Source organism: Cyprinus carpio, chromosome B7 (genome assembly GCF_018340385.1).
Source record: "Cyprinus carpio isolate SPL01 chromosome B7, ASM1834038v1, whole genome shotgun sequence".
Taxonomy (NCBI): Eukaryota; Metazoa; Chordata; class Actinopteri; order Cypriniformes; family Cyprinidae; genus Cyprinus; species Cyprinus carpio.
This window is the reverse complement of record NC_056603.1, coordinates 43374159-43392482: the sequence shown is the minus strand read 5'-3', so window position 1 is coordinate 43392482 and position 18324 is coordinate 43374159. Positions and strand designations below refer to the sequence as shown.

At 35.9% G+C, this 18324-nt stretch overlaps 1 protein-coding gene across 1 annotated transcript; it reads right to left on the bottom strand.

Moving 5' to 3' along the window:
• Positions 1-120: 120 nt before the first annotated feature.
• On the bottom strand, positions 121-17973 carry LOC109075325 (protein Dok-7-like). Its single transcript, XM_042728779.1, is given in 14 exon segments — positions 121-631; positions 1598-1720; positions 1800-1848; positions 2831-2910; positions 3358-3759; positions 4574-4610; positions 5178-5827; positions 9659-9751; positions 12956-13075; positions 14091-14291; positions 15105-15292; positions 15294-15315; positions 17566-17611; positions 17701-17973. Coding segments are annotated over 14 exon segments (2334 nt in total). The 5' UTR covers positions 17824-17973; the 3' UTR covers positions 121-431.
• Between the last annotated feature and the right edge of the window lie 351 nt (positions 17974-18324).

Here is an 18324-nt window from a genome sequence, read left to right as displayed (position 1 = left end):
CAAAATATTTGACAAAATGACTGCAATGCAAAAAAAAAACAAAAAAAAAAAAAACTAAGCAACACATGTTCACTTCCTTCAGTGCTGAAAAAGAAAATGAGAACACACAGGCCTGAAATGTACAAAATCAGCAGTTTAATGAAAAAAGGCTCGGTACACTTGAATACTTTAATAAAAAGACTAAAGATGCTACACAAATGCAGCCTATTTCATACAAATGCAACTAGAAAGCAATTCAACGGATATTCTGCATTTTAAAACATAATAAATAAAAGAAATGCATTTCAGGTTCTGTGCATTGCACACATTTATCTAACATGAGAACACAGATATCTATTCACTGTAGACTGAATGTGTGTTTAGCAGGTTTGTGTGAATATATATTACATGCGCTCATTCCCTGTTCACTACAAGACATACTAGACCCTACGCTATGCTACATTCTGTGTTTTACTGTCTGGACTGATGCAGAGAGTCGATCTCTCTTCAGCATGAGGAAGACCTCGTCGTCTCCTCTGCTGCTCCAGTCTCTGCAGACCTTCCTCTCGCCCCAGTGCATGCTGGGAACCTGCTCTGTAAGCCGCCTCCGTCGCTGTGATGTCTATCTGAGCATATTTACTGGAGCTTTTGCCTGCCAAAAACAAACACAAGGAGCAGGAACATTTGTGAGAACAAGTGTCAATGAGAAAGTCTTGCCTGAGAGACGATTAAATTGGATTCAATTGATTAAAAGTGACAGTAAATACGTTTATAATGTGACGGAAGATTTTTACTTCAAATAAATGCTGTTCTTTTGAACTATCTGTTCATCTGTGAATCCTGAAAAATAAAATGTATGAAGGATTAAAATGTATTATATATACGACTGATTTCTGAAGATCATGTGACATGGACTGGAGTAATGATGCTGAAAATACAGCTGCGCATCACAGAAATAAATTACACTTTAACAGATATTCACATAGAAAATGGCTATTTTAAATTGTAATAATGTTTCACAATTTTACAGTTTTTACTGTATTTTTAATCAAATAAATGCAGCCTCGGTGAGCAGAAGAGACTTCTTTCAAAAATGCAAAAGAAATCTTACCAACCTCAAACTGCTCTTTTGTTAATATTAATTATCTAAACACTTCAGTACATAAAAATTCTTAAAACTACTTTTAAAAAAAGGTTTTTAATGCACAGTGGTAACTAAATAATATGAAAAAAAAACACTTAATACATAATATACAGAAATATTTTAAATAACTACAATAATCATATCAATATAAATAATGGCAAACAAAATAGACACAATAAATGGTGAAAATTGGCATGTTTAGATGTTTGTAACTGCATCAAATTGAGTGGCATATTTAATACTGTAAATATATATGCTTCAAAGTGGATCTAAAGTATTGCATACTTATGCTTTAAAAGAGTGAAATATATTTTTGTCTGCTGGATTGTATCTTGCATGTGACTTTGAATGACTTGTGTGTGCTTTCTCATTTAGTTTAACTTAAACTGAATAACCAGTCATAGCTACAATATGTATGATGCTGATCTCTTATGAATATATGATTATTATTATTATCAGTGGATTGTTGTGCACCTCTGATGGCGGCGCTGGACTCCTGCAGCTCCAGTTCCATGTAATGCAGCTGTTTTTTGGGCGTGGGGCTGGTGGGGATATTAACGTACGTCACCGCGTCTCCTCTGAGTCTGTCTGTCAGTGCTGAACAAAACACAATCACACACACACCCATCAAACAGCTCAGAGAAATCACAGAAAACACACACAGATCTGAGCTCACCTTCAGTCAGAAGAGGAGAAATCTTCTGCGAAGCCGCCAGGAGCTCCTCCTGACACAGACACAGACAGAGACGTTTATCCATGGAAAAACACACCTTAATTAGTGCGATTCCTGCTTAAAAACCAACATGTCCACACCGGTGGAGCATGTGACCTGTCTGAACAGGTTCAGCACGGTTTCACTGAAAGTGTTCTAGATTTCCACACAGACGATAAAGCCTTTATGCACTACAAATGCAGTTTTCACACGACTGACTCTCAAAAGCACAAACTGTGTGTGGCATTCAGCTGTATTTAACTCCTCTATCTTGGGTTATAAAATGAGGGGAAAAAATCCCATTTTTTTATTGCATGTAATCTGTTATTGCATGCATATTGTTGCATGCAATACAAAAATTAAGAATGAGGTCATTTAATATAATATTTAATTATTTTTCAAATTCTAATAACTAATGATGTCAGACTAAATTAATCCTAAATTCTAAACTTTTAAATTTTTAAGCCAACTACATTTAGTGTGTAAATAACCACTAGGTAGAGCTGTTCCTGCACTGTTCAGATAACTGCCCCAAAGCATTGGTAAATACAGATTCCTGAATGGCTGATCATTTAGGGCAGTGATAACGACAACATACGCCAAGTTTCATTTCAGATAATATTCCCAGTGTCTTTCACGTCTAGCATACTGACGCCAAGGGTTTCTTATTTAAAGCCTTGGAGGACCCTGCATGTCTAAAAATGACACTAAAGGGGTCCTGACCAATGTTAATGTTGGTTTATTGACACTGACCATCAGGTTATATTTATTTTAGTATTTTTTGGAGAGGGTGCTCGCTGCAGAGCAAAATGGGAGGAGCTGGAGTTCTAGCTCCGCCTCACTGGATGCAATGGGAGGAGTTAGACACTTAACCACACCCTAATCCTATCACTAAACATTAACTCCACCCATTAGTTCCAGAGAGGAGGAGCTGGAGGGCCATTTGGCTCTGCAGTGAGCAGAACACTTCAATCCACTGTAATTCACACAGTCACCTCTGGACTCCTGTCTGGTGATCGGCTGTCCATGATTTCATAAGGTCTTCCTTTCTCTGCCCATATTCTCTCTCTGTTATCTGCACAAAGACAGAAACAAACACAAGTTATCTGCACTACATATCACTTTTTAATTGAAAACATATATTCTCCTATACCAGCTTACTAATTCTTTTTTTCTCTGTATAGTATATTCAATGTCTGATTTGAATAAAAAATGACAAACTGTAGGTTTTGGTCAGAAAGTGTCTAAAATCACAGTTTTGAAAACAAAACAAAAACAAAAAAGTCCCTGAAATCAGACACACTTGGAAGTGCATCCGTGCATCAAACTTGCTTTCAAGTCTTTGAGGATCTTCATCCATCCAAACCTTCTCAGATACAGGAAACAACAACACAGACGGGTTTGCAGGCAGAAGAAGAAAGGTACTATTAATTCGATTAGACAGAGACTCCAGGAGTGAGGAGGAGAAGATTGGAAGGGTCCTCAGAGAGAGTTGAGAGTTGGTTTAGAGACGCTCTCTTACCTTCTGCAGGTATTCGCTGCAGAGCGACTGTGGAGGAGCAGGAGGACTCTGAGATGTTTCTCCTCAGTTCCTGGACAAGCAGAGGAGTGGGTCTGAGGATCCGGCAGCTGTCCTCTCCTCTCCTGCACTGGACGCAGTTCTCGTACAGGACGGTGTGTCTGGACGCTGCCATGGCCTCGTAGACGCTGCTTCTGTCCGCTCTCGCAGCAGGACTGTAGTGTGACAGGAGATCAGACAGACTGGAGTCGTAGTCCTCCGATCGCTTCTCCTCATTGCTCTGTGAGCATTCAACATTCCGTGGATCCTGATTGGTCGAAGACGAGTGTCTGATCTCCACTGGCTCCTGATTGGTTGGTGGTTCGGTGACATCAGCGGTGGGCGTGGCTGAATGGTCACCTGGCGCTTTAAGAGTGTGTCTGTACTTATTAGCTATATTAAAATGTGCTGTAAATTAGCTAATAAATATGAGAGGTACATAGAAAATCTTTAGAGTATATTTAAAAGACCTTGGAGATAGTATAATATTAATGAAATAAAAGGCCACTTAAGTGACTGAAGAGAGACACTTTCATGACTGTTTCTGAACACACGCAAGTAGACTTTTTAAAAAGTGAACATTGAAATAATGTCAAATTAAGATTTATTTTAAATCACATTTAATCTTAATATATTGCAATATTGGAAAATTCATCATTGCAAGTGTTTAATTGCAAACTGGTTTTAATAATACATATATTGCAATATTGGAAAATTCATCATTGCGTGTGTTTAAATGCAAACTGGTTTTAATAATACATGACAATAGAAGTGACATTAAAGTATACTTTAGTTTATCATAAAAATCACATAAAAAAATCAACAGTACTTTAACCACATCACAAATACAATAGAAAAAAACGCAAAACAACAAACAAAAATTTACTGAAGGCCTATTTAAGTCATTCAAAAAAGCATGCTAAAGTTCAGATAACTGCATTTAATATAAACTGAATCTATAACTTATTTTAAATTAATTGCCATTAACATGCAATTAATGTTCAAAAAACGGTTCCAACATAAGTATATTATTTCTGTCATAAGTGTGCTTTTTAAAAGTATGCTAAAGTGCACACCTTTTCCAGATCAGGACTCATGAAATGAAAATCTAAGCAGTGCATTATGGGTCATGCAGACTGAAGGAGGCTGTAAACAGATATACTGGCTGTGTGAGTCTCACCTGGTGCAGCAGGCAGTGAATGATGTGGAAAAGAGCCCTGTTTAACAAACACAGAGCACATGGATTAACAGCTACAGAACACCATCATCACTGCCACCAAACACAACACTGCTCTGGATGCAGGAGTCTCAGCTTATAGGAGGTTTTTGTTCATAGCTCAGTGTTTCCTCACAGCTCCGAGAAAGAAATGTAAATGAAAAAAAATAAAAAAATAAAAAATAAAAATAATAATAATAATAGTAATAAAACAACTCCAGGTTTGCTGTACTTGTTTGTAGGGCTATGCAATTCGGTCAACAATTTTGTAATGATAAATTAAATAATTTGTTCATTTTTGATTATGTCATATTCAGGAATTATTATATTATTATATATCCTTCTGTTATATTTTTCAATATAATGAGCTACTTCATATAGTAGCTACTTTAAAGATAAAATAACTGAGTGCACAGTACTATGCAGAATGATGAAAACGAGTGCATTTATTATTGTTTACCAAGTAAAGAGAAAGTATATATTAAATTAGTTTTTAATTTAAATAATTTTTTTTATACAGTTTAAAAGTTAAAAGCATCTGCTAAATGACTAAATGTAATCTAAATACCTTGAGTCCTCCGCAGATGGGGCAGGAGGTGAAGAGTGATTTCATCCTGGCAGGAGGAAGTGAACAGCAGCTTTTACTACAGGATAATCCCTGTGACTCCTCCCCTTTTATTAGGCCCTCCCTTGTCTGTGATTCCTCCTCTTTATCAAGCTCTGAATCTGATTGGCTGGGAGATTCAGCGCAGGGCTCGTCTTGAGGTGTGCTGCTGTGTCTGCTGACCTCCAGCAGGCTGCGGGGAGAGTCGTACAGGAACCGCAGGGACGAGGGAACCTGGTATTCATGGACGGGACAGGATGAGCAGGAGCACATGTGTTTCTCTGGCAGGTTAAACAGCGCGCCGTATTCCTCTCCCGGACTGGCAGCATCCAGACTCCCGCTGTAGGATGAGAAGCTGCCGGTCACGATGCCGCTGTCGGACGAGTTCTGTCGGCCGGACTCTTTCAGCTTCCGTGAGCGAACACGATTGGCCAGGACCTGGAGTTTCTCCTCCACCTGAGACGTTTCGGCAGAGCCGGGCAGAACCAGATCGCTCCACAGTGCAGGGCGACCGCTAATGCTGCATTCTGATTGGCTCGTGTCTGATGTGTCAGAGAAACCGGAAAAGCTGCGGTCGTCGCCGGCAAGCGAAGAGCTGAAGTGCGAGCTGGAAGCTCCAGGACAGAGAAAAGAAAGCAATATTATTAAGTCTGATTACATATTTAATGCACATAATGAAAACTGAGAAATAACGGCAATAAATTTTTTGACTTTTTAAATGAATACATTATTGATTTGTATCACAAATATTAATATTTTCATAGACCATGGTTAAAAGAAGTGCCCGGATGTACACTTGTAGTGTACTTCCAATTTATTTATTTTGATTTTTTTTTTTTTTTATTTAAACGGAACTTGCAGATAATATATAAAAAATAAAATATTAAATATATATGGCATGTATGAAATAAGAGGTCACTTAAGTGTCTTAAAGAAAGACACTTTCATGACTGTTTCTTAACACACTTAAAGGGACAGTTCACCCAAAAATGAAAATTTGATGTTTATCTGTTTACCCCCAGGGCATCCAAGATGTAGGTGACTTTGTTTCTTCAGTAGAACACAAACCAAGATTTTTAGCTCAAACCGTTGCAGTCTATCAGTCTTATAATGTAAGTGGATGGGAATCACGGCTAAAACATACACTAAAACGAAAAAAAAAAAAAAAACATGCACAAAAAAAAACAAATTAAACCCTGTGGCTCGTGACGATACATTGATGTGTAAAGACACAAAACGATCCAAAAAATGATCGGTCTGTGCAGACTTATAAGTGCATTACCGCCACCTACAGTATCTCTCAAATGGACCACTGACACTCTATCTACAATCTCAATCAGGATTGTCAATGGTCCACTTGAGAGATAGGTGGCGGTAACGGACTTATAAGCTTGCGATCCCCAATAAAGCAAGAAGAAGAAGAAGATGCCTCACGTGCCTGCTGCTGAGAAGGCGCTCAGGAGAGTTGTTACAGTTCGGACATTGTGTGAATCAGAGGTTAAAAAAACAGTAATAAATACTGTTCAGTTTCTTGCACAGACTGATCGTTTTGTGTCTTTACACATCAATGTATCGTCATCAGTGGTGTCAAAAGTATTCACATTCATTACTCAAGTAGAAGTATAGATACTAGGGTTTAAAAAGACTTTTGTAGAAGTTGAAGTATCAACTCAAGCTTTTTACTCAAGTAAAAGTGTAAAAAGTACTGGTTTCAAAACTACTTAAAGTATAAAAGTAAAAGTAATGTAAGGAAAAAAAAAAAAAATGGCATAAAGAAACAAAAGCTTAGGTCGCGCCACTACCCCACCCCTCCTCAAAAAAAACATTTTTCTAAAAATTTTGGGATGCACTAGGCTACCTGTTTCAGCTGCATATATGCCCATTGAAAATGAACGCACTTTAGTACAATGCAAATGCATTAAAGAACTAGAGATATGATGACTAGTTGCCTATAAGTATTGTAATGGTGCAAAAAGTCAAACTTCAGAGGCATGTCATCAATAACCTTTAATGGAATGTAAATGTACATCCAAGCTTAGCTGCAGGAATCTGCGAGGCCAATGGACAAGAAAACTGGTGTACCCAGGGCAGGCTTAGTAACAATTACCCTTGTATGATTGTCTATATATACAATAAACATTAGTGCTGTCAAAATGAATGATTAATCCAAGTGATTAAACAAAAAATAAAAATGAAAAATAACTCATAATCCTGATACCTTCTTGACTGATACCTTCCTATTCGCTACATACGTCTGCTATAGGGCTGTCAAAATGGCTGAAAAACTAAATTCGAGTTTTTTACTCATGTATTATCAAAATTCGAATTATATTCAAATTTAAAATGCATAATTTCAGTTAGGGTGAAGAGAAGCTTTTGGCTTTTCTCCTGAGGTCACAAGAGGGCGCATCGAGCAAAATATTACTAATGTACGTTTATTAAAGCATTAGAATACATGACTGTTAAGTTGAATAATATTTAAAATAATGTTTATAAACCAATTATAATTAAGTTGCTTAAACAACTATAAACAAAACAGCATCATGTGTATGCATGCATAGTTTAATACAAAGCGCGGAAATACCAATCACACAATACATTTTTCGATTTAAAAACATGAGAGGCAGTGGGATGGGGAAAAAAAACCCACCATAAATTCTCGAGATATGTTTTTAAAAAGGTTGAACGAGGGGGGATAACGAGTTACAAAGTTGGTATCACAACATTGTCAATTGCGTTGTCAATCGCAAACGCTAATTTATTCAAACGTCGTCTCGCTACCGAACTACCTACAGTAGCTTAATTATCGGAGGAAGAAGAGAAAGCACCCATTTGATAAATCAGCCAGTAGTAAGAAATAATATCTTTTAAGAAATATATTTTTTGATAAACGAACCCAACACTGGCTATGTCCTTGCTGGAGTGTGATGTGATTTGTGTCATGTGCAGGTGCGATAGATCACGTACAAACCAATAGGGTGTCGGAATGTTTCTCATCCAACCACAATCAAATTCACTTCATCCGGATGGCGCGATTTATCTGGATAGGTTTTTATTTTTATTTTTTTTGAATGAAAACAAAACGAAATGAAATAGGAGTAACGAACCTATTTTTAAAATGTAAGGAGTAGAAAGTACAGATAATTGCGTGAAAATGTAAGGAGTAGAAGTAAAAAGTCGGCTGAAAAATAATTACTCCAGTAAAGTATAGATACCCAAAATTTCTACTTAAGTAAGGTAACAAAGTATTTGTACTTCGTTACTTGACACCTCTTGAACCTCTGATCGTCATGAGCCAAAGGGTTTAATTTGGTTTTGTTTGTGCATATTTTTTTTTAGTTTTAGTGTATGTTTTAGCCGTGATTCCCATCCACTTATATTATAAGACTGATAGACTGCCACGGTTTGAGCTAAAAATCTTGGTTTGTGTTCTACTGAAGAAACAAAGTCACCTACATCTTGGATGCCCTTGGGGTAAGCAGATTAAATAATGCCAAATTAAACATTTTACTTTGAAGTATTAAATCTTGAAATTTTTAATCTTTATGTTTTAACTCTTAAGTGGCCTCTTATTTTTTAAGTGTCTTTAAGAGAGACACTTTCATGACCATTTCTTAACACACTTAAGAACACTTTTAAAAAGTGTAAATAATGTCAAATTAAACATTTTACTTTGAAGTACATTTTAAATCATGTTTTAACACTCAAGTGGCCTCTTAGTTTTTAAGTGACTTAAAGAGAGACACTTTCATGACCGTTTCTTAACACACTTAAGTACACTTTTAAAAAGTGTAAATAATGTCAAATTAAACATTTTACTTTGAAGTACATTTTAAATCATGTTTTAACACTTAAGTGGCCTTTTATTTTTTAAGTGACTTAAAGAGAGACACTTTCATGACCTAACACACTTAATTGTAAATAATGCCCCATTTTAAATTGTCTTAATAATCTTTTTTTTCATGTTTGAAAGAAATACACTGTTTTGATGTGTTTACTAACATGTAAAGCACATGCAAAGTACTTGATTATCATTTTAACTGCAATGTGTTATTCAATATTATGTTTAAAGTTACTAGATTTTAAATGCAATAAATTGCAACTTAACTACTACATATATGCAATTACAAATTTATTTAACTACATGAAATGTAAATTTCAATAGAAATTTCACATTAAAGTATGTTTTAGTTTATCATAAATGCTTGTCAGGACATTTAGCAGTACTTTTACCATATTTGGAAAACAACAGAAGTAATTATAAATCACATATAAAGATGCACTTAAGTCATACTTAAGTGAGTCAAAAACATTCAGCAAAAGGTTCAGCTAATCACATTTAATATCAACTGTACATTTTCATTCAATTGCTTTTAACATGCAATATTACATACAACAACCAGACGGCTGTATTAGTGGTGGGACAGAGCCGGGTGAGCCGTTACCTGTGCTGTGAGACAGCAGACTGAGCCTCCGCTCCAGCTCCTCTGCCTCATGCTTCAGTCTGTCCTGCGCTGAAGCTGCACTGATGCTGGGCTCTGAGACACAGACAGAGAACATCAAAACCAACTGTGAGACACACAAACCAGAATATGACATGAAAACAAACAAAATGGGAATGCTAGCATTTGATCTGCAGCTGTGCAATTATCAAAGAGATGGTCAAATGCCAAGTTTTAGTAACCCGTGACTGCTAACATTTGCTAAACATGAAGAAACATTTACTTTTAGGCAAATAAAATGCCTCAGTGATCTGTGTTCATATGATATCATAGACCCGCATCTTGGTGCAGTCATGCTTTAACATTCCCGAGCGACTTTCAAAACTGGAAGATTGACTTTTAGTGCCGTTACGCTGCTCATGTGAAACAGTGTTGCTGTTGTTTTAGTATTACTTACAGTATTTTGATTATTCAATTTTAATTTTAGGTTTTTGGTACAAAGTGTATACTTTGTATACAAAGTGACCAAAATTTGGTTTTCAACAACTGAAAATGGATTTTATTCAAAAGTCTGAATATGGTGCCTCACTGAGGTCCCCGTATCTCTGGAACTGAATGATACAGGGCCTTAATAATAAAGATTTCAAAAAAAAAAAAAAAAAAAAGTATTAAGAACTAGAATCTAAAATTATATTGCGATATCTTTATCTTTAATACTGCTTGAGTTAAAGGCACACAAACTTTGAAAAAATAATATTTATGGCACTCAGGTATGACAGGTATGTTCAATGCAATTGTTCTGACAGAAGGAAATGAGATATATCTCTAGTTTCAACATTATTTGTTCTTCAGACATCCCTCTTTAAAACAAAATAATTCTCATGGTTTTGCAAAGTGACCCACATTTGGTTTTTGACCACTGAAAATGTGTACAATTTATCAATTTACTCCTGGGGCCACACTGAAATTCCATTTTCACAGGGCCTTAAAAATGAAAATACCAAAGGAGAAGTTTGTTAAGACCCAATATCTAAAAGGGCATCTTAAGATATCTTTAATACATTTTGACTCTCTCTCTCTTTATTAATATTAAAATAATTCTAAAATAGATATTTTATAATAATATTTGTCATTTATTATAATAATAGTATGACATTATTTTATATTACTCTTTATTTAATAATTTATATATAAATAAATAAATATTTATTAGATTTTTTTTTAATAATATAAAAAAAAAAATCGAATAAATATTTATTTATTTATTTATCATATTTATTTTTCTCTCTCTCAATAATTTGAGAAACAACAACAATGCAATGGCCTGCATGCTGAACATGGGCCAAACATATCAAATGCACAGGCTGTCTACTATCATGTCAGTTCACATCTTTGGTTATTTCCTGAGGACATAATATAGACACTATATATATATATATATATATATATATATATATATATATATATATATATATATATATATATATATAATATATATATAAAAAATACTGTAAAATGACTAAAATTGCAGATATAGAAGTTGTTAATATTACAAAGCTTGGGTAATTATTACATCACCCCTCGTCCCCATATAAATCCAATACTAAATAGCAAAATTGGTGGTTTGAGATTAACAACTAGAGAAATCGCAGCATCACTGATTAACACTGATCATGTATTTTTAAATCGTTTAATGTTTGTGTTTGATGTGGTCCCCTCCAATCTCTGTCCAGGCTGAGTTAGGAGTAAGTGAGGGACACGTTGAGCACGTGTTCGGGGGTTACAGCAGAACCCCAGTGTTTGTCTAACACTTAAAGTGCTATTAATAGAGCAGACATGTGGTTGAGATGGCAAACGGCCAGAGGAGCGCTGACGCTCATCATCCCTGATCAACACACATCCCGAGGGACTTCATAAACACTGCTTTGCATTCGAGCTTTTTGCCCAAATCAAACATGAGATGTAGCAGATTTCCTTCAGCTCAGTCTCACATCTGCTACCAGACGCGAGTTTTGCAGCACAGAGAGCGAGAGGATCAGGAATGCTCGAGTATATAAACTGTGACTTTGACCCCTTGATCTCCCGTCGTCTCAGAATAGGAGAGAAGCTTGAGTTCTGATTGGTCAGGCGGAGGTGTGAAGTGTTCTGATTGGATGGACCGATATGTAAACACTTGTTAGTGTCTTAAATGTCCCAGTAAAAAGCCTTAGGGCTGATCTTGCATATATTATATCAGAGGCTTCAAATCTGGGGCTACAAAAGAGAAACAAGTTCAATTTCAGAGAGAGAGAGAAAAAATAAACTAATTATTCAATTTAAATTAAAATATACATACAACAAAAATCAATCAATTACATTCAAATAAAAAAAAAAAAAAAAAAGCCAGTTATTTAATTTTGTAAACTTCACATTGTCTTTAAAATATCACCCTTGCTATTTTTCATGCACAATTTCAATGAATCTTTATACATTATATAAACAATTTTGAATAACGGTCTTTTAATTTTTTTTATGAAAAAGAAGTAGACTTCAGCATACTTTTAAAAAGAGTGCTTGTCATGGAAATAATATACTTTATATAATAATATACTTTTAAAGACTACTGAATTAATGTTTTCAGATACTTGTTGCATGCTAATTCCAATTAAATGAAAATGCATTATAGTTTAAAATGATATTAAATGCAATTAGCTTAAACTTAGAGTGATTTTGACCGATCTTTATATGTAATTTCATACTTATCTTTTAAATCAGTGTAATGTGTATTGCCAAATGTACTGACAAGCATAAATGGTGAAATAAAACATAACAAATATACATTTCTATACTTAAACTTTTAACTAGACATTATTGCAAAGTGCTCTTTTTAAAAGTGTGTTAAGAAACCGTAATGAAAGTGTCTCTCTTTAAGTCACTTAAGTGGCTTCGCATTAAAAGTATATTATCTACATGTGCAATTTTTCAAGTACATTCAATATTATTAAGTGCACTTCTTTTTCACAAGGAGATAAAATAGCTAGAATTAACACTGATATTATCATAAAACTACAGATCTAAAGACAAATGTTGAATGCTGCCTTTAAAAAGCTTTGTCTGAGAGTACAAAAGCCCTGATATCAGAAGGTAATAAATCCGTTTGTAGTGTGAATATGTGGGACCTTGTGAGATAAATGAGAGAGACAGACTGAATTAGAGTTTGGTGGCTGTAGCATGAAAGCGTCAGGAGTTGGAGCCAGATTTTGTCCTCAGATGAGTGTTTAAACAGACGTGATGAGGCTCGTGCTGGACTCGAGCACTGACCTGGCAGCAGTGGCTTCAGTCCAAACGGGCCTCTGGACGGGGAAATGCCACGAACAATACAGTCGAAGAGAAAACTGATCTGCTCGGCCTCAGCGCAGGACAAGAAGAACACGCCGGCCCCTGCACACAGACACACACAATCAAACCCTCATCTCACTGCAGACACGTGTGTTCGACAGTCTCCCGTGAACACACATGAAGAACGATACTGAAATTAATAATGCACTGGTTGCTCTTATCCATTCAAATTAATAGGAATTGAAGTTTTCAAGCTGCAAAAAAGACAGTAAAGCATTGTTAAAGTAGTTTATCATATACTATATACTATAATTGGTTTTGTGTCCTGTGTCAGTTTCTAGAAGGATGTCATTCATGTCTGACTTGCTCCTTCTAGGAATCTGATGAAGTTTGATGAGGTGGAGGTCACTGAGCAGAAACATCCATCACTCTACAAACAAGACCACCCAAAACCAGCTGGGACTTCACAACCACACAAACAAAACAATCTCAGACCACACAAAAAAAAAACAAAATACAAACAAAAAAAAAAAAAAAAAGTCATCAATTCTGAATCACAAACAAAAACAAAAACAACAAATCTAGAAAGAACTACAAAACATAAATCATCATACTGCCGCATACTGAGCAAAGCGAGCATTCGTGAAATCTGGCTTTACATCTATTTACCAATGCTTGTAACGACTGCTGAGCAATACAAGGAATGCTAGAAATAACTATACATAATAGTGTATTACCATTTTTCAGTCATAACCTTTTGGAATAGTTTTAGCATGTTTATGGATATGGCAATGCATTCGATCTAGACAGGTGGAGCTGGGGGAGGTGGAGGGTTTCAGAGGTGGATATACAGTGATATATATATATATTAAAAAAAAATTATACCAACTTAAAAACAACAAATTTATATTTAAAAATTTGGCTAGATAGTTTGCATTTTTATTCCTCAGCCTTAAAAAAAGTCCCAAAAGGTGCCAAAGCTTTTACAAATGTTACACGTCATTAAGCAACTCACAACAGACTGGTTCCTGGCATCTAACTGAAGAAGCCGACTGGATCACGATAACGAGCTAAACGTTGTATCAAAAAGCTTTCCTCGTTTTATTGCCATACTCACAGTAACCACAGCGTGTTCCTCCCTCAAACACGAACCCGTTGCTGACCGGCCCGTATCGCCGCAGGTCCAGCAGATTCCAGTGACCGATGATGACAGCCGGCAGGTCTTTAGCGATGACCAGGACATTGTTGCACAAATGCAGAGTCGCCGGGCCGCTTTCCAGTTTAGTGCCGGGCAGCACGGATACACTGAAACTGTGGACTGACACAGAGAAAACAAACACCATGATGTTCATGCACCATTCATTCAGCTGTGAACAACACACTCACAAAGATATGCATGGCTTCTTACATCCATCTCTTTCGAGTGAAAATCAACAGTCTTAGTAAAGTTATAGTTCAGGGCTTGTTTAAATCCCTAATCCAACAAACAAACAATAGTCTGTGTTGCAATAGTCTCGGTAAACAGCACTAGAGAGCTCTAGTAAGTGATCCTGATGCCATTGGCTCCACACTGCAATAAATCACGTCTAACAGTTACAGCTTCTCTTTGTGTGATGTGACGAGGGAATGCAGGCAGGGTTAAACCTGTTAGCGCTAACTCAGAAACAGATTTGTGAGGGTTTGTGTAATCAAAACAAAGAGGCAGACACACACACACAGACACAGCTGAGTACATCACAGTCCTGCTCACAACTACAAAGAGCTCAAACACAACACAACAATCACATGAATCAAATATCTTCAAGTAAACGGAGCATAATGTGTCCATGAACCATCAAGACATAGTTAAAAGTGAATGCTTTAGATGTTCTATATTATATAAATATGAATACTAAATATACTAATACTAAATATGAAATTAATTATTCCATTTGGTCTTTGAATTAAATATGAGCTCATAAAGCTATCTATGTGTGTTACAAGCATTTTAAATGTTGTGCATGACACATTGCACAATGCCAATTTCACTAAACTCCCTATTTATTATAGAAACAGACCCAACAGACTCAGGTTTATTATTCATTTGTGTGGACTGTAAGGGAATATTGTGTGTTGAATGTTGACCCCTGACCTTCTCCGAGGCAGTAGCGCAGCCGCAGGTCCCAGCTCTGCAGCGCCTCCCTGCTGTCGAAGCCGAGCACGGTGGTCTGACTGAGACACAGGATGGAGAGGATGAAGGGAACGCCGTCGCCGCCGACACACGCCTCCAGACCGCAGATGTGCTCCAGCGTCACGCTCCTCTCCTTCACACCGCGCTCTATACACGTACAGCACCAGACAATCTGACACAAACACACACACACACACACCTATAGAGACTTACAATAAAAACAGCAAATGATCTGATATATTAAGATACTTATTAACCCTCACATACAATCATGAAGGTCTGAAGGGTCTATGATATCATTTAAATTTGATTGCAACGAAGGACTTTCATTTTTGCAGACAATTTTTTAATAGTAGTAATATTTTAACAAAATACAGTTTTTTTTTTTCCAACAAGAAATTATAACAAAATACAATTTAAAAACTACTAAATAAAGTTTTTGTAAGAATTGAATCTCTTTAATTATGAGGTTGTTGTTGTTGTTGTATTTATGTATTTTATAAATTACATCTTCATAATAGAAGAAGTATTCTCAGGCAACTGTATGTCTGAAATGCATTTTTCAAGTCTTAAAAAAAACAGCTCTTGAGCAGTAAATCAGCATATCAGAATGATTTCTGTAGGATCATGTGACACTGAAGACTGGAGTAATGATGCTGAAAATTCAGCTTTGATCACAGAAATAAATTACATTTTAACATAAATTCACATAGAAACCAGCTATTTTAAACTGTAATAATATTTCACAATCTTTACTATATTTTTGATCAAATAAATGCAGCCTGGATGATTGTACCATACTACCACAATATAGTTTTGTAGCTCTACTACACACTATACTGCAACTGTTCTATATTCTCTCAAAGATGAAGGTAGGTCACACGTGATTACTGCTACTACGAAAATCAAACAAACAACAAAACAACCTTTGGCACACACACACACACACACACACACACACACACACACACACACACACACACACACACACACACACACAACACTAGTGTGAACAGCTGTAAAAATGGCTTTCTGATGGCCTGTGATCTGCACACACTTAAACACACTGCAGCGGACGGTTGGGTATATCAGTGAAGCAGTACGATACGAGCAGGAGTGCTGTTGTACTGAATAGTGAAACATTCCAGTGCTGTTATATGAAACTCCGGCGACGCCTGACCAGTCAAATTAGTTACCAGCATGGATGACAGAATGTATGACACAATATAAGTCCATGAAGCATGTATGTTTCCTACGTTATATAGCCTATGCATCATGAAGAAACAAGCGTGGTTTATTTCAAGAGACAACATTGCTGTCCATGCTGACTGACATAACAAAATATTACTGTTACATATTACATGCACTGAAGTCAACAGTCAGAAGAACCTTCATCATCCAAAGTGTCCCATGAAAATTAACGTTCATAGTTTTATATTTCTGTCCAGAACATGTTAAAGAGAAGCTCTGTTAGACTGATTTTATTCTATTCTGTAGCACATTTTCTGTTAGCTGGGATGGAACCAAATAGGATAAATGTAATACTGAATGTTTTGTTAACGTTCTGAAAATGTTACTTATTGAATGTTCTATTTATTTCAAAATGTCCAGTTTATTTAAATGTTTCAAAAACACTGTTTTTGTTATGCAGATGTTAAAGGAACATTCCAATGTTACTTTTGAATATTTTCGGAATGTTCCGTAATAAACTGTAACATTACACTTTACATTCTGCTGGTTTACTTTGCTGTTGATATTGTCGTTGTCACTTTTGCTTATTTTGCTAATGTAACATTTACTTGTTTGAGTTTTGGAACTCTGGTGTATATCATAAATTACTGAAATAGTTCACCCAAAAATTAAAAATCTGTCATCATTTATGAAAGAAGATATTTTGCAGAATGTTACCAAACAGTTGACGGTAGCCATTGACGTCCCTAGTACTTTTCCCTGCTATGGAATTCAATGGCTACCGTCAACTGTTTGGTAACATTCTGCAAAATGTATTCTTTTGTGGTCAACAGAAGAAAGAAACTCACAACTTGACGGTGAGTAAATGATGACAAAGTTTTATTTTGGGGTGAACTGTCCCTTTAAGTTCAGACTTAGACTCAATTACAGTGTTGAACTTACATATTATAATGTCTTCCAGCCAAACTGACACTGTCAATCAATCACAATCATGTATTTTTATTTTTATTTATTTTTTTACGCTATCATCCCACAATACAGCATATTATTTTAGATCTATAATAGCGTCTAAATATACATATTTAATTAAATTTTTGTAGAAAATACATTTTATTGTAGGGAATTATTGTTAAATCTAGTAAAGCTTTTATTGGTAAATGAGTAAAACGTCCAGAGCTGTATATGTATATATATCTTGCATATGTTTTTGTTAGTGTTGTGATGAACTGACCTGCGACCGGTGAGGGTTTGCGCAGAACCAGCCAGCAGCTCCTCCACTGCAAACACAGAAACCAAGCTCAGCTTTACACACATTCACTCTCAAACTCTCAAACCTCAAACACACACACATGCGGCGTTTCCTTACTTTTCGCCCGTCTCTGAGTTTAATTGCTCCCTCCGCGATCACGGTGTCGCTCATCTTCCACTCATGACAGCTGCGCGTGCACGCGCCGCCGCTGCCTCGAGCACGCGCACCGGTGCGCCGCATACGTCAGAGGACAGTCAGAGGTCAGTATGTCAAACATTATTAACCCTTACAAGCACTGGTGGCCCCTTATGAGGAAAGGAAAATTAAATATGATGATATTGATATTAACACACACACACACACACGTTTGTTTCTGTCAATTGTGGGGATTTTCCATAGACTTATCAAAACAAAACATTAACGATGGAACACTTTGTACTTTGTGTTCATTTTGTTTGTACAGTTGAAAATCCATTGAAAATTAATTGTTTGTAAATAACCTCTAAATACTATACAATGTGAAAAAAAGGAAGAAAAAAACACTGAACAGGGTAATTCTCATTACTATATTATGACAATCTAATAGAAATAATCATTTATAATAATTCAATGACTGAATTACAAGCAAACTCAAACATTTATTACCATTTAAGTAATAAAAACTGTGAGGAAATGCAATGAAAACAGTATAAAAATAATGAAAAATAATAATATGTGACATATAATGTCATGCATTTTAAT